Source organism: Giraffa tippelskirchi, chromosome 1 (genome assembly GCF_054371585.1).
Source record: "Giraffa tippelskirchi isolate mGirTip1 chromosome 1, T2T-mGirTip1v1.2.pri, whole genome shotgun sequence".
Lineage (NCBI taxonomy): Eukaryota > Metazoa > Chordata > Mammalia > Artiodactyla > Giraffidae > Giraffa > Giraffa tippelskirchi.
Window position 1 is genome coordinate 182,624,706 of NC_137275.1, and position 25,783 is coordinate 182,650,488.

The following is a 25,783-nucleotide window of genomic DNA, read 5'->3' on the forward strand; positions in this document are numbered from 1 at the left end:
CATTTATTTAGACAGATAAGCATACAAAATGTTAACTAGATTTTAAAAGTATTAGAAAAAAATGTTTTATGCTTAACAAGGTTTGTAGGCTTTCTGTAAAAAGCGTTGAGTTATTTCAAAACAAATTCTTTTTTCTTAAATTTAGCTCTACAGCCAAACAGTGAATCTGATACAGTTTCCCTAATCAGTATTTCACCTGTTCTTTCCAATCTCTTATGATTTTTGCCCTTCATATTTTTTGTAACCTAGAAGTAATTTCTGGCAAACAACTCATAATTCTGGCCATTTTTATGGATATGGAAAGATTAGTATCTATTACCCTTAAAGACAGAGTGGTCTTTGAGTATTATTCCAGTACTCCAGAAAAAAACAGACCCACAGGGTATGATGCAATTACCAAGAAACAGTTCTCTACAGAATATTTTCCTCTATAGAGAAGCCACTTGTTACTCTATGATTATAAGAAGTGACAACAGGACACTTCATCATGTAACATTACCATGTTTATGCAACTTTTAGTTCTCAAAAGTATTTTGACATACCCTTTAGTTTTTTAATAGCAGTTTTCCTCTGAAAAAGTCCAAGTACTGGGTATGGCCTTTGAATATGACTTGAAAATCACAGAGAAAAGAGGGAGGAGAGAGGAAGGAGAGGGGAGAGAAGAGAAAACAGGAAGAGAGGGGACAGGCAGAGAGAAACTATTTCAAACACAAACATTAAAAACTTAACATGATATGGCAGAATAAGCACTGTGAGTCAAGAGACCTGTTTCAAATCCCAGTTCTGCCAACAACTAGCTATATGACTTCCTGTGAGCCACTGAATTATATTTCTCACATTGTCAAGAGTGATTTTAACTTAATGTTCAACTTAAATTTAGCTTTATAAAAATCTACTACAATTAAAGTACTTTCAAATATCGTGTTATAACAACAGTTCAGTTAAAAATACATCCTTTTGCCACATGGAGTTACTCCTTCACTTTTGTCTCAATTTGACCTGCAGCCTGGATTACTCAGGTTGCACACTCAAGATGTACTTTGGAGGAAGACGGAGTGGGGAAGATTCCTTTGCAAGATGGGATGGTGCTGAGCCGGTGAGGGAGTTAAGGAATAAGTGCATATGTATGCAGAAAACCTGGTCATTCACCAATCAGGAGCCTGAAGAACTCTGCTTAAATTTCGGGGTGGAGAGGGGCAGTATAACCAGATGTGAGGGAGGCTCTGAGCTGAGGCTTTCTGGTAATCACAGCCTCCACCCTTCAAACCTTTCCTCCCCCAGTGGACACCAAACCAGCTTCCAGTTCCGGGTTCCCAACCAATCGTATCAAGCCACAACAGAGGGCTCCGCCGACCCGGGCACCGTTTCAGGGCTCAAGAGCGAGATTCACAAGACCCCAGCACCTGTCGGCCTCACACTGTTTCCAAAAGAAGGGGGTGGGAGGGAACAGAAGGTCTACGCCCCGACCTTGTGGACACAGACTACCACCAAGTTCATGAGCCCTCTGGACCGAAACAACCTCCGAAAGCCGGGGGAAGGGGCGCTGCTCGCCGTGACTCTCCCACAGACTCTTCTCCCAGGGCTAATTCTCGGGTTTACAGGTCTCACTCTCCGTCCGTGGTTTCTCAGGCCTCAGGAACCCGGGGCCTGGGAAGAGGACAGACGGATGCCGAGAATGAAGGCAGCGGGGGAGGGTACACTCCTCGCCACCAGGAGAAAAAATAGGAAAGCAAGGGTAGGAGCAGCTCTGTCCCCCGCGGCAAGGGCGGGAGCCCGACAGACCATCTATCGAAGGGTCTGTCATTCTTTCACTCACTCACCAGGAGCAGCAGGGAGCATCTGAGGTCGGGTAAGGATAGGAAGATGGCAGGAATCATGGTAACGCCGGAGTCCGCGGCAGGGACAGGAGCTGGCGGCTGGGACTGGAGAAGGTTGGGTTAGGATAGGAAAGGGCTGGGCTCCGGGCGCCTGCGGCAGTGGAGGATTCTCCCGGCAGCGGCACCTCGTCCTCTCGACCCGGAGCTCCAGCGGCGAACACCCGGGACAACTTCCAGAGAGGCCTCGCACACCCTCACTTCCGGGTCCTGCCTCTCTCAGAGCACGTCGGAAAATGTAGTCCTGCGCCATTCTCAAAGAGCACGTCATCAAGCTCACGGAACTCTTTTCCCATCAAGCTCTCGGGCCTGGTCCACCAAGTCGGCCGCGCGCGGGGCCTTGTGGGATAGAAAGGGCGTGGGCAGAGTTACTAGAGGACGCGAACTACAATTCCCAGAAAGCTGTGCCGTCAAGAGCCTCGCTCAGCCTTCCGAGGGGTTCCACTAGTTTTCAGCTCGGTGGGCTCTGTCCCAGTCGGATGTAGTGGCCTGGCCTGGCAGGAGGGGCGGCCCAGCGGGGGTCGTGCCTCCTGGAGCCGCCCCCAGGACTTGAGTCCTGGAGGAGGCGACGGTGAGTAAGAGGGGGCCTGGCTGGGGAGGCTCCTATCGGTCTGCAGTGCTTAGCCCCTGCCTCAAACTCTCGGCCCTCCTGGCCTGAGCTCTGGCCTGAACCTCCAAGCACTGGCCTCCTTGCCTACTTGCTCTTCTCTCTGCGTTAGTTCTAGCATTATAAAGTCAGAGCCACCCCCTTGGTGGGTTTCAGTAGAAGGTGTTAATGACTTACCCGTAATTGTCACTTTGGACTCCTGTAAGGAATAGTTATGGGATAGACTGGGGAAGCCCGCTGTAAACTGAAAAGCTCAGTGCGAGAGTGATTGCTACTGATGCATGGATCACTCCTACTGGATAATTACAACACTTGCTAGCCAAGCAGTTAAGGAACTTAACCTGGGCGCGGTTAAGCTCTCCAGATTCATTTACGAACACCTAGCCAGATCGCCGTGCCCCCAATTGTAGCCAAGCAATCTCAGCTGAGCTTGCCTGGTAGCTCAGCTGCTAAAGAATCTACCTGCAATGCAGGAGACCCCGGTTTGATGTCAGTCACCATCTCTGAGAACTTCCCAAACAACCAATCCTTTGGTCCTTATCACAATTACTCTTCCTTTGCTTGTGACTACAGCACCACTTTGGGCTTCCCTGGTGTCTCAAATGGTAGAGAATTCGCCTGCAATGCAGGAGACCTGGGTTCTATCTCTGAGTCGGGAAGAACCCCTGAAGAAGGGAATGGCTACCCACTCCAGTATTCTTGCCTGGAGAATTCCATAGACGGAGGAGCCTGGCGTGCTATAGGCCATAGAGTTGCAAAGAGTCAGTCATGGCTGAGCCACTAACAGTACTACTACTACAGCACCGCTAGTTTTCTGTAGTTGTTATTAGAGCGTTTATTACACTGGCTTGTTTTATAGTTAATGATGATGATACCTTTGCGTTTTATAGAATTTCATAACTAAGAGGTTTTGATCTATAAAAATTTATGAAAAACATTAGCGCTAAAAATTTTTTGTATACATTCGAGTTTTTGTTTTTTTTTTAAGATTTCTTAGACTGACAAAATTAAATACTGATGGAGTCAAGATTTTTATTTAGGTCTCCTCTCTCCTAGTTTGGTGTTCTGATCTCTTTACCACTCATCGATCTCTCTGGTAAATAGAAATGAGTTAATTACTCCAAGAAACTAAACTTTGACCCTGGTCACCCTCTGGACTTAGTACTCAGCCTATCACTGATTTTTCATTCAACAAGCATTCACTGAAAACCACCTATCTACCTGTTTCTGTACTAAGTTGCTAAGAATTATGAGATGAGATATATATAAATATATATAACTGAGATAAAATTTTTAGTTTATTTTCCAAAAGTTTTTTTGTGATTCTGATGTGTCCAAAACTCTGATCACCTGGAGTGATCTAAAGTGCAGAACAATGTCTAGAGTTCAGAACAGTGCCTAGCACATAGTTGGCACTCAACCTGTTGAATGAATCAGCACGGTGTACTGATTTCATGTTTCATATTTTACGGGAAGGCAGAGCTGAGGTAGCCTGCGTTTACACTGCATATTATTAAAGAACTGGACCTTGAGCCCAAGTACAATTACTCTTCTGTGTTTTAACCTCCAACCCTGTTTTGCAGCTTCTGTAAGTCACTTTAATTTAATCCTGCATATAACTGGTTTTTCTGACATGACAGACTTGCTCAGACATGACAGAAGTCTCTCAAAAGGCCCATAATTTCTGCCAACACGTTAGCTGAAATTGTCAGCAAAATAAAGCCATGAAGAGCTAAACTTTACAAAATTAAGAAAATACTTTCACTTTAAAATAACCAATAATCCTTGTCAACGACAGTCAAGCTCATGAACTGTAATAAATTTATTTTACAAAAGAGAGTCACAGGGATTGGAGTTTCACTTTTTGTTAAAATCTGAAGAGGCCTACTTACCCTTATGGTAGATATTAGCTGTAGCTAATTAACAGCTGCTCCCTTTAGATAGGTACACATGCTCCAGTTTGCCGTGTTACTTACCACTCCCCATGTTTCTTGTACTCATTATCTCCCTTATCCTTGTAGGTTCAAGTTTGAAACTTTGATAGGACATCTTAAGTTTAGGATGCAAGTTTATGATCATTGATGAAACTACTCCTCTTTCTTTCCATCTGGTGCTTGAATTCTTTCTGCTCCTTTTCTGATATAATCCAGTCTCTGCTTAAGCACTCTTATGATAGGGAATGTACTATTTTCCTATGCAGGTAATGCATTTCTAGAAGAGTCTATCAAACCATGTCAAATGACCAGTCAGCAAAATTTTCCTTAATGAAACACGGTTTATCCTAATGGTGTGATTTCCAAGTTAAGTTCCTGACGTCAAGATCTTTAACTAGGTATATTTCCCTGGTGGACACAAGAAGAGAACAAATAAAAATGCCTCCTTTTGTGGGCAAGAAAGAATGAGGTACCTTCTAATTTAGCACTTAAATCTAGGTAATTCTAACCTGACAAGTTTATATCATTATCTATTTTGTGACTTGGTCGTCACCTTTAGTCCCAATATCAGTTCTAATATTTAGTATTACGTGGAATCAAATCACTTGTATTAACTTAGCCAGTCACTGTGCCCTTTGAATCCTGGGTCTAATGTTAAATACTCAGCCTTTTTTTTTTTCCCCCTCACCCCCTGATAAGTGTCTTAGAAGCATCTAATCCTTTTATTTTACAGATGAGCAACTTGTACAGAAGTTCAGCTGATTTGCTCCTTATGTCTCTTCTAAAACTAGGACTGTAGATATTTTGAATCCTGGTGAAGTGTTTCTAGTAAGCCATATTTATAACATACCCATTTAGAACTGGTGAGATGGATTTCAAAAGTGTTTCCTACAGATATTTATTGGTTGCATCATCATTTCAGGTTGTTTCAGTTGTTGAGAAGACTATGAACAGGTCAGAGAACTTGTCCTTTCCTGGTTCTTCATTAGCATCCCAAGTTCATGCTGCTGCTATTAATGGAGATAAGGGTGCTCTTCACAAGCTTATTGTAGGTAAGCTCCAAGCTCCTCTTTAAGTACAGAAACTTTAAAAAATAACTCTTTTGTCCTAAGGAAATTTGTTCATTTTAGTTTTAATTTGCAGTTTACTTACACATTTTAGTGGAAATACATTGTTGTTTATATTTGGTTTCAAGACTTGGACAAGAAAGAAATTAAGTGCTGAAACTTAAAACTGTGGTTAAGATTAGATGAAGAGTACTTGAGAAATATCTGTGTATTTGGCATTGAATCTAGATAGGTACTCTAAGGTGCTAAAATAATTAATTTGTCTTTTAATAATTCATCTGTTATTAGAGATCTCTGTAAGTACAGAGATCTGGAATGAGATATTAGATAATGATCTATAACATGTAATATATTCCCAAAGTAATGTTTACAAATGATTTAAACTTCAGTGATTTTAAATTGATTAAGTGTTCTTATCATTGATTCAGCTGATTGAAGTTGATAGTGTTCACCCTGTCTTATATAGAGAGAAAGGTCCAACGTGGAGGTTCCAGAAGAACTTCTAGAGAAGTTCTAGAGAATAAAGTGAACAGGAAAAAGACAGTGGCTGAGAATTTTCCAGGACTGCAAAAACCACAAATCTACATAGTCACAAGTCATTAGTCCCAAAGAAAATAAATAATATAAAAATCTCTGTTATTTGTAATCTCGATACATACCACTAAATGTCTAGTGACATCATGATTGACAACCTAGTCTTTAAAGTCAACACTACTTGAACCTCCATACCTATTCCTTTAGAATTTATTTTCACTCTAAATGTCTTGTTTTTCTAGGAATTTCTACCCATGCACCCTAACTGATGACTAGGCTTTCTGTTCCTCAATATGACATAAATTTTGTCTTTGTTTCCTCTATACATCTATTCCCTCTGCCCTTTTTTACCTTCTACCCCATTACCTTTGCTAAGCAAACTCCAACTCATGTTCAAAGACAAAGTTCTTTTTACCACATTCTCTGTAAAGATTTCTCTTCTCTGTCAGAGATGTGATCCTCACTTCACCTCAGCTATCTACATTCAGTTTCTCTTCGAATTTGACGTCTTCCACCACTTCTGAATCTCTCACTCAGACACCCACCATTCAACTAAAACTCTTAGTTCCAGCTCATTTACTAATGAGAATGATAGTTTTTCAGTGTCACTGAGTCCTCCAATCTATCATCTTTTCCACTTTTGACTGTCATCCTTCTGTTATTACTTGCCTTTCTACTCAGCCCTGATTCCACAGTCTATTATTAAAATCCTTCTCTTGGAAAAGCTCCCTTTTCTTCTCACCTGTGACACCTGGCTGTTGCAATCCCAACTCTGGATGAACCTAATCCATCTACCTCTGTCAAGCCCTTGAACAATTTAACCTGTCTGGAAGATTGGTAACACCTTAAATTCATGCCTACCCACTTCAGAAAGGCACTCAAAACTCTCTGCTCATCATATTTCTCCATATGACTGTCCCATACCCTTTTACTCCACTGAAACTGACTACTGCCATATCTCCCTCCCTCCCTTTCTCAGCTAATGCGTTATGCTTCTTACTGAAAGTGAAAACACTAAATAGGAACTCTCCCAACTTTCAGCCCAATAACTACGTCAGCCTACAACTTCGCCCATCTTCTTCTCTCTTCCTGCTAAAACAGAGCAAATATCCCTTTCTGTCAAAGATAGTTTCTTCCTATGTCCTGTCTTCTCAGGGATCTTGTTTCATTTTTTTAACCTCCGATTACTGCATCATCAACCTTTTCTTCTATTCTAAGTTCTTTTATCAACATTGAAGATAAACATGCTCTGTTAGCTCCATTATTTAAAAATCCCTTCTCTGTTCCTTCTAGGTATCCCCCTCTAGGTATTGCCATATCTGTCAGCCTTCCTTTAGTAAATGTATGAGTACATGGGCTAAACTGCTTTAACAATGACTTAAATAAGATAGAGGTATATTTCATTCTCATAATAGAACAAAGGTTAAGTGGGCAGTCTAGGGTGGAGAGACATCTCTGCTTTACAAAATCATCATCCAGGGATGTTGCTAGGGCTTTACTTTGCCATTCTCAACACGTGGCTTCCATCTTTGGGTCAAAGGCAGATTCTTTCGCTGTTGTCAGAGCCCAGCCAGCAGGAAGAGGGAAGGAGAGAGTGCAGGGTAGCAATTTGTCATCCTGGAAGTGGGTGGAGTTAGAGCCACACCTAGGACAAAGAGGCTAAAAAAATTTCTCTCTCCCTGAATGGCATCACACCTAGCTAAAACTCAGGGTGCTCAGTTTCTAGAAAGAAAGAATGAGAGAGTGGTATGGGGGCAATTATCAACCCCTGTCACCAAAACCAAGCTTCTTGAGCCATCTGCACTCTTTATCCCCACTTCTTTATCTCCATCTATATTTTACTGAAAGGAAAGAAAATATACTTTCTTATTTTGAAATATATGTATAGAGAAGTCCATAGAACTTAAGTGTTCAATTTAACGAATAAATATGAAGCAAAAGTGCATGTAGTCAACATTAAGTCAGAGAACAGGACATTGTTCTTCCAGAAGCCCCAGTTCATCCTTCCTTCCCTCTTGGTGTAATATGCTGTCTTGACGTTTATGTGATAATTATATTGTGGTTTTGCCACCTAGTCATATGTCTTATACTCTATAGTTTAGTTTTGCCTTTTTTGAACTTTTCTCCTAAATGTTCCATGTTTACTTGTACTAAAAATTGTATATTCAGTTATGTCACTTTCGAGCTCAAAACACTTGAATTGCTTCCCATTGTATTTGGAACAAAATTTTGAAACTATACCTCTTTATCTCTCCAACCTCACATTTCACCACTCTCTTCCTAGAAAAACCTGCTTTATTTTCATTTCTCAAATCTGTAAGCCCTTTTCCATCTCAAAGCTTTTGCCTAAAATACTATTCTCCTCATTCTCTGTCTGGCTGACCTTTACTCATCCTTCAGATCTCATCATTGAGGTCACTTCTTCATAAAAGCCTGCTCTGCCCATTGAATCTCAGTGAAGTCTGTTCACTGTGTCTGCTCTTGGAATTCTTCAGTTTTCTTCATAGAATTTATCTCAGGTCATAACTATGTATGTGTATGTTTGACTATTTTAATGTCTCTCTCCTCTCTAATTTAATAGCCTCCATGAGTATAGACTAGGTCTGTTGAAGTCATCATTATACACACAAAATCCAGCAAAGTGCTTGGCACATAGTAGGCACATAAGAAATGTTTGTTGAAGAAGTGAATGAAAATTATTATCATTGTTTTAAGTATCTTTCCTGCCAATAAGTCTATAATCATTTAGAGGGCTGAGATTAAATCTGAATTGTGTTAAATTGAATTAAGAGACAAGTTAGGGCTAAATTTCACTGGAAAAAAAATTTTAAATCAGAATTCCTCAAGAAAACTTATTTTATAACTCATTATTTTAACATGAAATATAATTATCAAGGGGAACAAAGTGTGCAGTATGTTGTAAATTAAAAACACTTAAATAGGCTCAATCGTATAAATTAATGTGTAATGTAATAAAACTTGAAATATTTCTATAATTTTATATCTCCAAAGGAAAAAATTCCTTAAAGAAGCAATCATGATATGAAACAAATACAGAACTGATAAATGTAGTTATAAGTCGGTTCTATGTATTTGATCGTGTTGTCTAAGGAATCCCTTACTTATTACTGACTTTGAGCTGTAATATTGTTCACCTTTTAAGAATTCTGCCATTTTTGTCTTCTGTTCAAAGACAATAATACCTTTGCTATGTGGTATTTCCTAACATTTGTATATTCCCACCAAATAATATGTTATTTTTTAGTATTAAGATACATATTACATTTCAGTGTATCTTATATGTTCTTTTATATAGCATGAATGATGATCTCTTAAGTATATGCTGTTTCTCTTTTCTAAACTAGTAACATGAATTATTAACAGATGAATTATTTTTTTCCTTCAATCTTTGCTCACCAACTGCTTGGTGAATTCATTCACTTTAGCATTTTCTGTTTTCCCTTCTCTGTTTCCATGGAGAAGTGTGTCGTGATGTATTTGACTCCATGGAAACAGATGAGCATCTCTTTCTACATACACAGCTAATTAAATCGAACACTTTCTGTGCTGCCCATTGTCCTGGAGGAGGAGTGAAGAGGCTTTCCCTGAATGAGACATCATTTTAGTAGCGATTCTTAGTGTTTAACCTAATACAGTGGATTAATGTTTTAACATAGCTTATTACGTCCTAGATTCAGATGAATTATGACTCAGTACTGGGGCCTAAAAACATAAACATACATAGTAAAATCTTTTCATGCTATGACTATCATTTATAGATGTGTAGATTTTTCTATTAACATTAAGCTCAAATAATTTAATACCAGAGGTATTGTGGATAATGTATTTTAGTCGATTCATTTTAATACTGTACAGTGCAATATAGTAAAAAGGATACAGATTTTAGAGTCAGATAAACCTGGGATTTTAATTCTGGTCTTGTCTTTTTTTTAAATTAAGTAATCTGTTTATTTGGCTGCACTGGGTCGTAGTTGCAGCCGCAGGACTTTGATCTTTGTTGAGGCATGTGGGGTCTTTCAGTTGCCCAATTCTCATTGCAGCATGTGGGATCTAGTTCCTTGACCAAGGATGGAACCCGGACCCCCTGCACTGGAAACATGGAGTCTTAGCCACTGACGCACCAAAGAAGGCCCTGGCTTTGTTATTTATTAATTATATTACCTTGGCTTAAACCACTTAACCTTTTTGAGCCTCTTTCCTCATCTATAAACTGTAGATTATAATACTGTGCCTGTGGGACAGTTAAATTAGATAAGGAATGTAAAATATCTAGCATCACACATGGCAGACAATAGATATAAACTTGTTCTTGTTATATCAGGTTGAGCTTACAGTAAAATGATCAAATCTTGTGTAGTCTCAGAAATGTCTCAAAATGAAAAATCTCTAAATGCTAACAAAGAATGATCCTGCTTTCTTTGTAAAAACCAAACAAAATAATTTGTAAATACTCGCTGTGTGTAATGATGGATGCTGGCATCATTGCTAAAAGTGTTTAGGGTATTTGCAGTGGTAAGGTAGCCAGGCAGCACCATTTCTGATTCTTCTATAACTTTTGTTGACCTGTCCATGCTCTGAACTTACATAAATCTCTTTGAATCGTTGTTTCTCTTTGTTTATAACATCTCCCAACACAGTAGTTAGGTGTGGCAGGGAGCCTCATAAGTCGTAGAGCAGTGACATTATTTCAGGTTACTTCTTCCTTTACCCTGACTCTAAATGTTATGGTCATTAAAGGTTTTATAAATGGTTGCTTACATACATGAAAGTGAAAATGTTAGTCGCTCAGTCATGTCTGACTCTTTGCGACCCCATGGACTGTAACCTGCCAGGCTTCTCTGTCAATAGGATTCTCCAGGCAAGAATACTGGAGTGGGTAACCGTTCCCTTCTCCAGGGGATCTTCCCAACTCAGGGATCAAACCTGCGCCTCCTACGTTGCAGGCAGATTCTTTACCGTCCGAGCCACCAGGGAAGCCTACACACATATGTATTTACAAATGTACTTATAGGCATATGCATCTATACTAATAATGATAATAAAATTAGCCATCATTCATAAAGTTATGTTATATAAGCACCGTCTTAAATGTTTTGTAACACGTGAACTCATTTAATAGCAAAACACCACGAAGAGTTTGGGGTATTCTTACTTCCCTCATTTTATAGGTCAGGATACTGAGATGTGGAGAGATTAAGTAACTTGTCTAATAAAGAACTGAGATTGAAGCCTGCAAGACTGATTGTAAAGTCCATGCCTTTAAATACTAAACTATAGGGCCTCCATATATAGGTAGATATATCTACGTATACATGCACATTCTTGTGTATGAGAACGTAGAGAAAGACAAGCATAAGAGGAAGACAAGAAAGTTGATTAGTTCTAAACCTTGACTCATGAAATTAATGGTTATCTAGTTCAGACTTTTCTGAACATTTTTGTGCTATGAGCTCTTTTGGCAATCTGGTGAACTTTGTGAACCCCCTTCTCAGAAACATGTATTTTAAGAGCTTAAATATTATGTAATAAGAATTGAAAGAAAATAAGCTGTATCAAAATACAGTTATCAAAAAATTATGATGTAGCAATATACTTACATTCATTTTTTAACCAAATAGCAAGATCTAGTGGCAGATGTAGCAATTATGATAATTTGAAAATAGCAATGAGTGTAAATAATATTTTAAGATAGCTCAACAATGATAATGAGATCATATGTAAAAATATTTTATAAAATCTCAAGTGCCCTCAAAATATATGTCCCTCCCATATTGTTATTCTCATTTTATATCAGGACACTCAGACTCAGCAGTTAAGCAGTTTAGTTGCATAGCTAATAACTACAAAGTTGAAACTCAAACTAAGTCATTGGATTATGGATCCTATCTTTTTTCCATTGTTCCCATGTGGCCTCTATAAAAATAAGCAGATAGTTTTTAAATCACCACAAATGTCTTCCCAAGATTGTGACAATCTGAAAGGTATGAAGTAAGAAGAAGGTGAATAGAGATAAATACATCTTTGATGCCACACAAAGGTAATATTTTAGAACAAGCAAATAAGATATCTATAGAGAATGCTGAAGTCACTTGTGTTGGACAGTATGGCGCCATAGCTGTTGTGTAGAGTGGCACGACTGTCACTATGTGTAACAGTCATTGCCTCCAAATGCTGGAGTTGGAGCTCTGGCTTCTGCACGTACCAGTCTATACAGAGACTCTCCTGTTTCAGCTAGCCTTAAAATAACCGACTGCAGCAGAGCAGTGGGTTTCCAATCATGGTTCCGGCTCAGCTTCCTGAACTGTGTATAGACTGAGCACATGCAGAATGCCAGCCGCAGTTGGTGGTGGATTAGAGGCTACCTCCACAGTTGCCAGAATAATTAAAACAACACAGCACACTAGCCAGCTGCATCCTATATTAGCTGTCCCTGATAGGAATGCAAATTTAAGTGACTGCTGTCCATTGAATACTAGTTTACATCATAAGCCCTACATTTGTACAACATGTTGCAGTTACCAAACACTTCCAAACAATGAATCATCTCAATTGTTCATCAGAAGAAGCTGTGGTGGAGACTGGACAGGTATTAGCTGAATGTTGTAACTGAGGAAATGAAGGAAAGGAGTAGGGTAGCTAGATAAAGGAACAGGCCCTTTCTCAGCTACTCTTATTTAGCAGGAAGCTCAGAACCTAATGGGCTGCTCACCACTTGGAAACTAGCCATAGAGCCTCTATCCCCTTAAAGCAACTCAAAACAGGACCCAGGTGAGGAGGCTAAGAGCTGCTTTTTCTAGTCATACTAAGGGATACATGCTTTCAGCTGTCTCAGATGCAGAAATGTTCCTTATAGGCACAGCATATTGGATGGTGGTGACACAACCAAATTAAATCTTCCCTGTTGGGAAGTATAAATATCAACGACACAAAACCAAAGTATGTCAGGGGTTGAAGAGAAGGCTTGAAGTTTCCCTGTATCTTACAGCTGACTTTCTAAGAGCAAAGAGGCTGCCCTGGGATGCAGAGTGGCCTGTTAACCCTGTGGTTCTAACTCTACTTTGGCCCCGTGAAATCTAATCAGTCAGGATTACCCCGATGTGTGCCGATTGCCTCCATTTCTCACGTTCATTCTTATGACCACTGGTCCTGAATCCTCTCCCTCATTCAAACTTCTGAGGAAGGATGCTACTCTAGGAGGAAATTATTACATGAATTACCATTATCTGGCTAACAGTAAGTACTACTGTCTTTGCTTAATACTAACAAATAAGATGCAGATTGAGAGTGTCGGTCAATTATGAAAGACAATAAGCTAGAGACTAGCATTTTTTCTAGTAGTCATGTATGGATGTGAGAGTTGGACTATTTGAGCAGTGAAGAATTGATGCTTTTGAACTGTGGTATTGGAGAAGACTCTTGAGAGTCCCTTGGACTGCAAGGAGATCCAACCAGTCCATCCTAAAGGAAATCAGTCCTGAATATTCATTGAAAGGACTGATGGTGAAGCTGAAACTCCAATACTTTGGCCACTTGATGCAAAGAACTGACTCATTTGAAAAGACCCTGATGCTGGGAAAGATTGAAGGCGGGAGGAGAAGGGGAAAACAGAGGATGAGATGGTTGGATAGCATCACCAACTCAATGGACATGAGTTTGAGTAAGCTCCGAGAGTTGGTGATGGACAGGGAGGCCTGGCGTGCTGCAGTCCATGGGGTCGCATAGAGTCAGACATGACTGAGCAACTGAACTGAACTGATTCTCTGTAAGTGTCATTTTTCACTCTAGAGGGACTCAAATGATAAAAGGAACATGCTCTACCTGTAATACATTTCAGTTCTGTTAATGAATTTGGGTTTAAATGAGTCACAAGGAGATCCATCCAGTCCATCCTAAAGGAGATCAGTCCTGGGTGTTCATTGGAAGGACTGATGTTGAAGCTGAAACTCCAGTACTTTGGCCACCTGATGCGAAGAGCTGACTCATTGGAAAAGACCCTTATGATGGGAAAGATTGAGGGCAGGAGAAGAAGGGGACGACAGAGGATGAGATGGCTGGATGGTATCACCGACTCAGTGGACATGGGTTTGGGTGGACTCTAGGAGTTGGTGATGGACAAGGAGGCCTGGTGTGCTGCGGTTCATGGGGTCACAGAGAGTCGGACACAGCTGAGCAACTGAACTGAACTGGTATCTGTAAATGCAGTGATATAATCTCTGGAATCTTCTGGATTAGATATTGGAGGTCTTTGTATAGAGAATAATACCTAGCACTCCGTGACCACTCAGAAGACTTTTGCATAGAGGCTTCTATTATCAGATATGTTGAGTCAAATTCAAAACTTACCTCCATCTTCAAAACCAAGATTCTAAAACAGAACAAAAACCTGCCTCTTCCCGGAGTTGAGCTTCCCTGGTGGCTCAGCTGGTAAAGAATCTGCCTGTAATGTGGGACACCTGGGTTCAATCCCTGAATTGGGAAGATCCCCACTCCAGCATCCTGGCCTGGAGAAGTCCATGGACTGTATAGTCCATGGGATCGCAAAGAGTCAGACATGACTGAGCGACTTACACTTCACTTCTAGGAGTTACTGTACATGACCTGAGTATTTTGTAGTGAGTGAAGTGAAGTCACTCAGTCGTGTCCAACTCTTTGAGACCCCATGGACTGTAGCCTAACAGGCTCCTCCGTCCATGGGATTTTCCAGGCAAGAGTACTGAAGTGGGTTGCCATTTCCTTCTCCAGGGGATCTTCCCGACCCAGGGATTGAACCTGGGTCTCCCAGGATTAACCCTGGGTCTCCTGGGTCTCTCCCCTATTATTGTAGGCAGACGCTTTACCATCTGAACCACCAGGAAAGACGAGTATTTTGTAAGGCTCTTTCAAATTGCAAGAGCAGTTACTTTTCTTGCTTTATTAGCAGCATACGTGGAAACATGGTTCAACAAAATGAGTTATCAGAGAAGGTGTGAAGTACTTCTGGGTCCCAATACCTCCAAGATTCAAATATATATTGAAATATTTAGAGCTCAAACAGGTTAGTTTCAGGCAAAAATAACTCAGACCAAAGCATGACATGTTCTCTTTCTTCATTTAGCAATTGTATTTCCCCAAAGCAAATATTTCATGTGGTCATTTTTCTTGCTCCGTTAGCAGTTCATGCTAAAACACCTGAAAAATAACTGCCTTCCCTCATGCTCAACTCATATATGATTACCCTCAGCCAGTACGTGGATATCTGATTGTTTGTCATTAAAGTAAATTTTTTTCACTTAAAGGGTTTTGGTATCTTTTTTTGTTATTTTAAAGTAAAGTTTATGGAGTTTTAATACAGTAAATACAGTCAATTTTATGCTTTTTCACTCTGTAGTTACTTAATTTTAGCAAACATGAAATTACCACCACAGTCAAAATGTAGAACAGGTCCATCACACCCCAAAATTTCCCATGTCCCTTCGTCATTAATCCCTCCCCACATCTCAGCCCCTGGATGCCCCTGTATACCACTAGTCTGTCTTCTGTCCCATAGTTTTACCTTTTCTAGAAACCCATGTAAATGAATCATACACTATGTACCCTTTGAGACTGTTTTCTTTAACTTAGCATAATACATTTGAGGTTTTTCCATGTTATTGAGTAGATTAGTACTTCATTCCTTTTTATTGCTGAGCAGTATTCTGTTGTATAGGTGTACTTCAATTTCTTTTGTCATTTTCCAGTTGAAGGACAATTCAGATATTTCCAGTTTTTAGTTCTAATAAATGAAGCTTTCATAAACATCCACATGCAGGTTTTTATGTGAACATAAGCCTTCATGCTTTTATGTCTTCTGTGTACTAAACACTTGATGAAATTATTGGGCCATGTAGTAAGTGTATATTTAACTTACTATGCAACTGGCAAACAGTTTTCCATAGTGGCTGTACCGTTTATGGTTCCAATCTTACCAACAAAATCTGAGTTCTAGTTTTTCCACATCCTCACCAAGAATTTGGTATTGAGAGATTTGTTTTGGTTTTGGTTTAGCGTTTCTAATAGATGCGTAGTAGTATCACATTGTGGTTTGAATGTGTTATTTTCCTGTGTATTAATGATGTCGAGCATCTTTTCATATGCTTAATTGGTGAAATGTCTATTCAGACCGTTTGGCCATCTTATAATTTCATTATCAGCTTTATTATTCACTCATAAGAGTTCTTTATTCTGGATAGAAGACTTTATCAGATATGTGTTTTACAAATATTTTCTCCAACCTTTTGTGACTCGTGTTTTTATTAACAGTGTCTTTCAAATAGAATTTTAAGTTTGGGTGAAATTCAATCTATCGATTTTGTAAAGGACTATTCTTTGGTATCATCTCTAAGAAATTTTCGCCTACTCAAGGTTGCAAATATCTTCTTTCACCTTTGTTTGCTTCTAAAAGTTTTATGTAGTTACAGAGATTTTACATTTACATTTATTATTGATTTTTAGATAATTTTTGTATATGGTAAAAAGTATAGGTCGGGAGGTTTTGTGGGTTTTTTTTGTTTTTATATGTGGATGTCCAGTATTTTTAGTACCATTTGTTTAAAAAATTATCTATTGATTTGCCTTCACACCTTTATCGAAAACCAGTTGATCAGGGAGGGATAAATTAGGAGTTTGGGATTAAAATATACACAGTACTATATATAAAATAAATAACCCACAAGCATATAGTTAAGTCCTCTTTCTTTTTTTAAAAATCTTTTTATTGGTGTGCTTATACCATTTACCTATGTGTATGTATATGTGTTCAGTCACTGAGGCATGTCCAACTCTTTTCGACCTTATGGACTGTAGCCTGCCAGGCTCCTCTGTCCATGGAATGTTCCCAGCAAGAATACTATTTCCTCCTCCTGGGGATTTTCCCAATCCAGGGATTGAACCTGGATCTCCTGCATTGCAGGCAGATTCTTTATTACTGCATCACTGGGGAAGCCCCATTTACCTATTAGGTAATCATTAGAATTCTAATGTTAGAATTTAAGATTTCCAACTTATTATGTATTGTTTTCTGTTTTTCATTCCTCTTTTTTCCCATTCCTATCTTCCTCTACATTTCCTGAATGTTTTTAACCTTCATTTTAATGTGTATGTAGTGGAAAGTATTTATTGAGATCCACCATATCAGCATACATACCAATTTAAAATGTGCAATTCAGTAGTTTTTTTTCATATTCACAGAGTTGTATTGTACAAACATCACAACAATTGACTTTAGAACAATTTCATCGTACCCCCTGTATCCCCTATATCCTTTAGCTGGCCTCAAACACTTCTCTTTCTTTTTACTCCCAGTGTATGCAAGCACTTGATGTAGAATTCTGGGTTGACATTCTTTCACCTCCCCCTCAACACTTAGAAAATGTTGTGCCATTGCCTTCTGGCCTCCATGGTTTCTTATGAGAAATACACTATAATTTGAATTTAGTCTTCAGAAATTTGATTTTGACTGACTCAGTATGGATTTCTTTGGGTTTATTTTGTTGAGCTTTGCTCAACTATTTAAATTTGTAAGTCTGTGTCTTTCACCAGATTTGGGCCATTTCTAGTCATTATTCCTTCAAATATGTTTTTAGCTTCTCTTTTTCCTCTCTTTCTGGGGCTCTGATGATATGAATGGTAGAAATTTTGTTATTGTCCCACAGAGCCCCGAGACTCTGTTGATTCTTTCTCTATCTTTTCTATCAGTTGTTCAGACTGAATAATTTCTGTTGGTCTGTCATCAAGTTCTGTGATTCTTTTTCTTCTGTCATTTCCATTCTGCTATTGTGCCTATTTAATGTGATTTTTTATTTTGGTTATTTTATTTGGTTTTTTACTTATTTTAAAAATATTATTGTGATATTTTCATTGGGTTCATCTCTTTTTTATTTTTAGTTCTTTCTTTTTTTTTTTTTGGCTGCACTGGGGCTTTGTTGCTGCATGTAGGTTTTCTCTAGCTGTGGTGCACAGGCTTCTTATTACAGTGGCTTTTCTTGTTGCACAGCATGGGCTCCATGGCACACGGGCTCTAGTAGTTGCAGCATGCTGGCTCTAGAGTGTAGGCTTAGTAGTTGTGGTACACGGGCTTAGTTGCCCCACAACCTGTGGGATTTTCCTGGACCAGGTGTTGAACCTGTGTTCCCTGCATTGGCAGATGGATTCTTAACCACTGAACCACCAGAGAAGTCCCACTGGGTTCATCTTTATGTTTTCTCTCATTGCTGAGGCTTTGGATTTTTCCATTTGCTTCAAGAGCATTCATAGTTGCTTATCAGACTTTTTATGACAGCTGCTTTAAAATCTTTGTCAGCTAATTCTAATACCTGTACCATCACAATTTTGGTGCCTGTTTATTATCTTATTTAATATTTTCCTGATGTTTGGTTTGTCTAGTAATTTTGGATTATATCTTGAACATTTTGTGTATTATGGTAAAGACTCTGAATCCTATTTAAATCTCCTATTTTAGTAAACTGATAATCTGTTTAGGTTAGAATGAACATTTTGTTCCAATTTTGTGGACTGTGGTTCAAATGTCAAACTTTTTCAAAGCTCTTGCAAGTTATTTTCTGATCTGCCCCACTTTTGTAATACCCTGGCCAATTTAGAACCTGGGCAGTATTCCACCAAGAGTTCAATTCTCAAAGCTTTTTCTATTTTAACTTTGGTCTGTTCCATACATGGTCTGCTAAAAGTTATCCATGGCATTATGCATTGATATAAAGAATTGCTTTTTCTAGCTTCCTCCTTCCTTTTCTTCACTGTCTGTCTAGTTGAGAAGGGATAAGGTAACACCTCATTGCTATCCTTTGCCTAATTCAGGGCATAATACTTCATAGGGCTCCTCCCCCAGAGTCTCTGCAGTATCAGATGGAAAGGAAAAGAGGTTCAGTTTGTTGTCACATGTGCTTTGAATAGAGGCTGCTGCTGCTGCTGCTAAGTCGCTTCAGTCGTGTCCGACTCTGCGCGACTCCATAGATGGCAGCCCACCAGGCTCCCCCGTCCCTGGGATTCTCCAGGCAAGAACACTGGAGTGGGTTGCCATTTCCTTCTCCAATGCATGAAAGTGAAGTCGCTCAGTCGTGTCCGAATCTTTGCGACCCCATGGACTGCAGCCTACCAGGCTCCTCTGTCCATGGGATTTTCTAGGCAAGAGTACTGGAGTGGGTTCCCATTGCCTTCTCCGTTAAATGGAGGAAGTTAGTTAAAAGATTTCAGTGCTGCAGAGCTACTGTCGTCCTGATGTTTTGACTGGAGAGAACAGGCTTCTTGGGAAATTTTGTGAATGTGCCTCTTGGTGTTTCTGGTGTTCTGGCTACTTTAGCACCCAGGCTGTCTATATATATAGGAGGCAAAAAAACCCCAAATCTGAGAACTCAACACTAGGTTGTTCCTGGAGTTTCATTGTTCTCTAACCAATTTGCCTTCCTTTCACCACCTTTCATTTATTTTTCCTGGGGTGTTTAGTTTTAATTAGCAGGAGGATCATGGTATTATGTGCTTGTTCCTTATTGTCTAGAACAGGAAGTCAATCATGATTCATTTTTGTAGTTCTTAGAAACATACCACAATGCCTAGTGTATGGTCTACATTAAATAAATTTTTTTTTTTTTGACAAAGAGTAAGGGAGGAAAAAATAACCTCATATCTCAAAATGTTAATTTAGTAAATAACATAGTAGTTAAGAACATACTGCTTAAAGTCAACAATCAGTTTGAATTTTAGCTTCACCATTTACTTTCAGTGTAAGGTGAAAAAGTGACCCAACTCCTCTGAGTCTCAATTTCCTGTAATATAGGTGTGGTACTATCTCTCTCATAGGGTGAGTAAAATTGAGGTAGTATATTTAATGCATTTACCCCAGTACTTGATAAGAAACAGCTAGTAAATATAGTTCCTAGTTATATTAGTGATAACAACAATAATTATCAAATATCACTATTTGTTTCTTATCCTCACAGGGAACTCTGCACTTAAAGACAAAGAAGATCAATTTGGGAGAACACCACTTATGTATTGTGTGTTGGCTGACAGACTGGATTGTGCAGATACCCTGCTGAAGGCAGGAGCAGATGTTAATAAAACTGACCATAGCCAGAGAACTGCCCTCCATCTTGCAGCTCAAAAGGTGAGAAGTCAAATTACTGTGAAGAATAAACCTTTTTTGTGGTATTTGTAAATTGATTAGTGGAACTGTGTGATGAACAGATGGTAAAGAAATCTCAGGTTTATAACTTTATTTTCATATGTTTTCTCAAAAACTGCAGTCTTTAAACTTCAGAGAGTAAGCACAGATAACCATCACTTATTCAAGTTCCTCAAGCAATGAAGTTTATTTTCTTATCTAAGATAAAGCTGGGGAAAAGGAAATAAAATTATATGGATAGTATGATTGAACTATATTAAACTATATTACAAGTCAGTTTATGCATTGGAAAAGGCAAAGAAAGAAAGAAAACTACCACACACTGAATTGTCAGTAGTGGTTGGGTTTGGGAATTTCCTGGTGGTTCAGTGGCTAGGACTCTGAGCTTCCATTGCAGGGAGCATGGGTTTGATCCTTGGTCAGGAGCTAAGATCCCAGAAGCCATACACATGAAGCACAGCCAAAAATAATAATCGTCACTAGTGGTTGGATTGAAATAATGGGAATATATATGAATTTTAATACTTCTCATTGTTTAAAATGTTTTCCTTAGTGTTACTTTTACAATAAAAAGCTGTAATCTTGTAAAATATGTGGCATTAGAAGCATAAAAGAAATTTATTTTCTGAAATGTATTTTCAAACTTTTTAAAATCTAAAACTATATTGCTAGTATAAATTATTTCAAATTTTTAAAGGCTTGTTAAGAGCTCAGTTTTTTTAGGATTAAACATATCAAAAATTTTTTAAATGGGAAGCTTCTAAACTTATTTGAAGATTTTATTTACCTGAAAACAGGTTTTCTCACCATGAAATTTTGGTCTATAAAATGTATTTCTGGTGCCTGGTATTTTTCTCTTTGTTATTTTAGATACGTATTTTTGGAACAAAAAGCAATGAAAATTAGTTAGATCCAGCAGAAACTATTAGTTATTTCCCATTAAAAAAAAATGTGAACCAGATATAGCTGATTAATTGAGGGGTTAGAAAAATACCTTTTCATTAGTTGAAAGCATAAAAAGAGATTGACATTAAGATGTACTTCTGAATATGCTAGTTATATGCTCTTATCAATTGGGTCTGTCAGGTTATTTCCAAAGTTATTGCTCTTGAATTTGCTTTTCATTACAGTAATTTAAAAGAATTCTCCCTCATTTTCAATCTCTCTTTTAACTACTGCTAAGGTATCTATAACCTTTCACCTAAGCTTGTCAGCTGTTAAAAGTATTCAGTCAGAAAGGGTAACTCTATTTAACTTGTTATCATAAAAAAGTAAACATTTCGGAATGGGAATAGCCCCAGTATTAAGAATTTAATACACTTTAGATTTTTTTTCATTGTGATTCATTTAGGTTTAAAACTCAACTTCAAAAATGTAAGTTGGGGGAAACTAATTGCACATCAAATGGATCATGCGAGAAAAAAAGAGAGTTTAAGTTGATGATCCGCTCATAAGACATTTTTGTAGAGGTATAATGTAAAAAAAGTTGAAAGGGGAGTGCACAACCAGACGTGTGAATTGTTAAGTCTCTCAGTGAGATGCAGTACATTGTTTCCATTTGCTTTTTGTTTCTCCTTTATTTTTTTTAAGTAGTGATTTCTTTAGTGTCAAAGAATAAATAGAACTGTGATTTACATGTCACAGTTTACATAACTGATTTTATGAATAACAACTTTCACGGTCTCGTAGCTATCTCATAAGTATGCATTTCCCCCGTCTCTGTGTTGCTGTGTGTTTTTGTGTGTTTGCCAAAAGCCGTAAATCATCTTTGTTATACTAGTTTTAGTAGAATACTAGTTAAGTTACACTAGTATTAGTAGAATTTCCAGAACAAGGGTGATAATCATTCTTTAATACTCTACTCTGCCCACATTAAACCTGGGTATTGTGTTTGGTTTTGTGTGTCATGCAAAAGCACCGTTATTTAGAATCAGAGATAGTATAGTTCAAGCAGGAATAAGATGGTGGAGGATCTAGAAATAATTTTTCAAAAATGGCTGGAGATGTCCCAGGTCTGTAGCCCACCCTGCCTTTCAGCAGACACAGACACAAATTCTCTTTAGAGAAAATAGCTTCACCTTAAACTTCCCATATATATTCAGTTCAGTTCAGTCGCTCAGTCATGTCCGACTCTTTGTGACTCCGTGGACTGCAGCACGCCAGGCCTCCCTGTGCATCACCAACTCCCAGAGTTGACTCAAACTCATGTCCATTGAGTCGGTGGTGCCATCCAACCATCTCGTCCTCTGTCATCCCCTTCTCCTCCTGCCTTCAATCTTTCCGAGCTTGAGGGTCTTTTCTAATGAATCAGATCTTTGCATCAGGTGGCCAAAGTATTGGAGCTTCAGCTTCAGCATCAGTCCTTCCAATGAATATTCAGGACTGATTTCCTTTAGGATTGGCTGGTTTTATCTTGCAGTTCAAGGGACTCTCAAGAGTCTTCTCCAACACCACAGTTCAAAATCATCAATTCTTTGATTCTCAGCCTTCTTTATGATCCAACTCTCACATCCAAACATGACTACTGGAAAAACCATAGTTTTGACTATACGGACCTTTGTGGGCAAAGAAATGTCTCTGTTTTTTAATATGCTGTCTAGGTTGGCCATAGCTTTTCTTCCAAGGAGTAAGTGTCTTTTAATTTCATGGCTGCAGTCACCATCTGCAGTGATTTTGGAGCTCAAGAAAAGAAAGTCTGTCACTGTTTCCATTGTTTCCCCATCTATTTGCCATGAAGTCATGGGACCAGTTGCCATGATCTTAGTTTTTTGAATGTTGAGTTTTAAGCCAGTTTTTCACTCTCCTCTTTCACCTTCATCAAGAGACTCTAGTTCCTCTTCGCTTTGTGACATTAAGGTGTTGTCATCTACATATCTGAAGTTATTGATATTTTTCCCGGCAATCTTGATTCCAGCTTGTGCTTCATCCAGCCTGGCATTTCTCATGATGTACTCTGCATAGAAGTTAAATGAGCAGGGTGACAATATACAGCCTTGATGTACTCCTTTCCCAGTTTGGAACCAGTCCCTTGTTCCATGTCTGGTTCTAACTGTTGCTTCTTGACCTGCATATAGATTTCTCAGGAGGCAGGTCAGGTGGTCTGGTATCCCCATCTTTTTAAGAATGTTCCACAGTTTGTTGCGATCCACACAAGTCAAAGGCTTTAGCGTAGTCAATGAAGCAGAAGTAGATATTTTCCTGGAATTCTCTTACTTTTTCTGTGATCCAGCAAGTGTTGGCAATTTGATATCTGGTTCCTTTGCCTTTTCTAAGTCTATCTTGAACATCTGGAAGTTCTCAGTTCACGTACTGTTTGAAGCCTACCTTGGAGAATTTTGAGCACTACTGTGCTAGCATGTGAAATGATGGCAATCGTATGGTAGTTTGAACATTCTTTGGCATTGTCTTTCTTTGGGATTGGAATGAAAACTGACCTTTTCCAGTCCTGTGGCCACTGCATGTGAGATGAGTGCAATTGTATGGTAGTTTGAACATTCTTTGACATTGCCTTTCTTTGGGATTGGAATGAAAACTGACCTTTTCCAGTCCTGTGGCCACTGCTGAGTTTTTCAAATTTGCTGGAATTTTGAGTGCAGCGTTCTAACAGCATCATCTAGGGAGAATATTAAACAATGAATAATATGTCTGCTATAAATAAGTATTGTCAATACTGAGCCCTGTTAAACTTCACATCCCTTTGTTTAGTGAAGTTCTCTGATATTTTGGATACTAAATATTCTTTTCAACTATTGTCTGTCTTACTTAATTCTGTTATCTGTGAACTCAAAAGTGCTACTTATGTAACATTGATATTCATATATATGTGCATGCATGCATATGTTCAACATATGTTAAAAACTTACTGTGTAACAGGTACTGTGCTAGGCCTTGGAATGCAAAGATGAAAGACATGATTCCTGCTCTTAAATTGCTCACAAACACCATGGATAAAGATATTAAATAACAAAAAAAAAGATATTAAGTAACAAAGTTGGCCTATCTACTGTAAAGTACATATACTTACATGTGATGTTAATTTACCTAAGTGTTCTGTAAATCTCAACAACCATAACATGTAAGTGGTCATTGCTATTATCACTGATCCGAAGATTAACCATTTTCATATATTATTTATTATGGTTTTGGGTTTTTTGTGATAATGAACTATGTTATGGTATCTTAGGTTGATTAATAGGAAAAACTCATGTTTGCATAGCATTTCGTTCATATCTCTGTTGGAGCCCCACTGTCTCATATGTATGATAATTACTACTTACTTGCATCTTTCCCCCCAGATTGGAGTTCCAGATGAGAGACTTGTTTTATTTATTTTTGAATACCCCAGAATCTAGCACAGTGTCTGATTTGTCTAGGTTGAATGAATGAATACATTTTGTGTTACTTATATAGAAAGTCATTATTAATACAAATGCTAGCCGTTTTATTAGAAACATTTATCCAATTTCAAAATACATATATGGGAAAAGCTTTTGAACGGTGTTGATTGACTTAGTTATTCTGACACATACTCACTTCTTGGAAACAAATTACTATTAGTCCAAGCAGCTAAGGAAATGATACACATAAGAATAAAATTAATCTCAATATACTGTATGTCTGAACCTAGTTTGTTTTTCATTTAGCACACTCAGTTTAATCCAAGAAAGAAATCAATCATACCTTTTCTGGATTTCTCACAAAAGATATCTAACTGTTAGAAATGTTTTGCTTCAGGGAAGCTACTGTTTCTCTGATTTCAACAGATACATTTGTTTGTTGATAAGGATAAAAAAAACTTTAGCAATCTCACTAAATGTCAATAATTATGCATTTTTAATCTTCCAGGAGGTTATTAATTTGGCTTCAAGAAGATGAAGATTACCCACCCATTTTGAAAAATTACATCATGTTAAATACACAAATTAAAGACGCCTCAGGTTGTGGTTGAGTGTTCCTTTTTTATTCACAAAGAGAATTCTCAATTCATCTATGCAAACTAAATATTAATTTTCAGTTTTAAAAATATGTTTGCATGTTAATGATTTAAAAAGTAAAGGAGAAGAGTAGAATACCTCTGAAACTTTTCTGGAAAACTTAACACCAACCAACAGCATTTGGTTTCCTTATCTTACACTCATATACACATGTCTCTGTATACTTGAGACGTATGCACTATATGTGTTTTACCTCAATAAAAATCTTATTTTTAGTTCCTTAAGGAATCTCCATACTGTTCTCCATAGCAACTGTACCAATTCACATTCCCACCAATGGTGTAGGAGGGTTCCATTTTCTTCATACCCTCTCTATCATTTATTGTTTGTAGACTTTTTGATGATGGCCATTCTGCTCAATGTGAGGTGATTATCTCATTGTAGTTTTGATTTGCATGTCTCTAATAATTAGTGATGTTGAGCATCTTCTCATGTGCCTCTTGGCCATATGTATGTCTTCCCTGGAGAAGTATCTGTTTAGATGTTCTGTCCATTTGTTGACTGGGTTATTTGTTTCTGGCCTAGGCTTTTAAGCACTCAGGTCACATTTCCCCAGCCTTCACCTCAGGAACTATTTGGAAGCCTTGTATCTATGCTGTA

General features: G+C 38.4%; 2 protein-coding genes across 12 annotated transcripts in view; one reads left to right on the forward strand and one right to left on the reverse strand.

Moving 5' to 3' along the window:
• The window catches only part of ERP44 (endoplasmic reticulum protein 44), an 81,558-nt gene extending 79,467 nt beyond the window's left edge, over positions 1–2,091 (reverse strand). For all 5 annotated transcript variants that reach the window (XM_081512447.1, XM_081512456.1, XM_081512466.1 and 2 more), the window contains exon 1: positions 1,821–2,091. In XM_081512447.1, coding sequence (XP_081368573.1) covers positions 1,821–1,877 — 57 coding nt within the window. In that variant the 5' untranslated portion in view covers positions 1,878–2,091. The remainder of the gene's footprint in view (positions 1–1,820) is intronic.
• Positions 2,092–2,218: 127 nt separating this feature from the next.
• INVS (inversin) overlaps positions 2,219–25,783 on the forward strand; it is a 126,191-nt gene continuing 102,626 nt past the window's right edge. For 6 of the 7 annotated variants that reach the window (XM_081512303.1, XM_081512327.1, XM_081512329.1 and 3 more), the window contains exons 1-3: positions 2,219–2,445; positions 5,338–5,467; positions 20,005–20,171. In XM_081512303.1, the coding sequence (XP_081368429.1) occupies positions 5,362–5,467; positions 20,005–20,171 (273 nt within the window). In that variant the 5' untranslated portion in view covers positions 2,219–2,445; positions 5,338–5,361. The remainder of the gene's footprint in view (positions 2,446–5,337; positions 5,468–20,004; positions 20,172–25,783) is intronic. The other variant, XM_081512311.1, reaches the window with a different exon arrangement.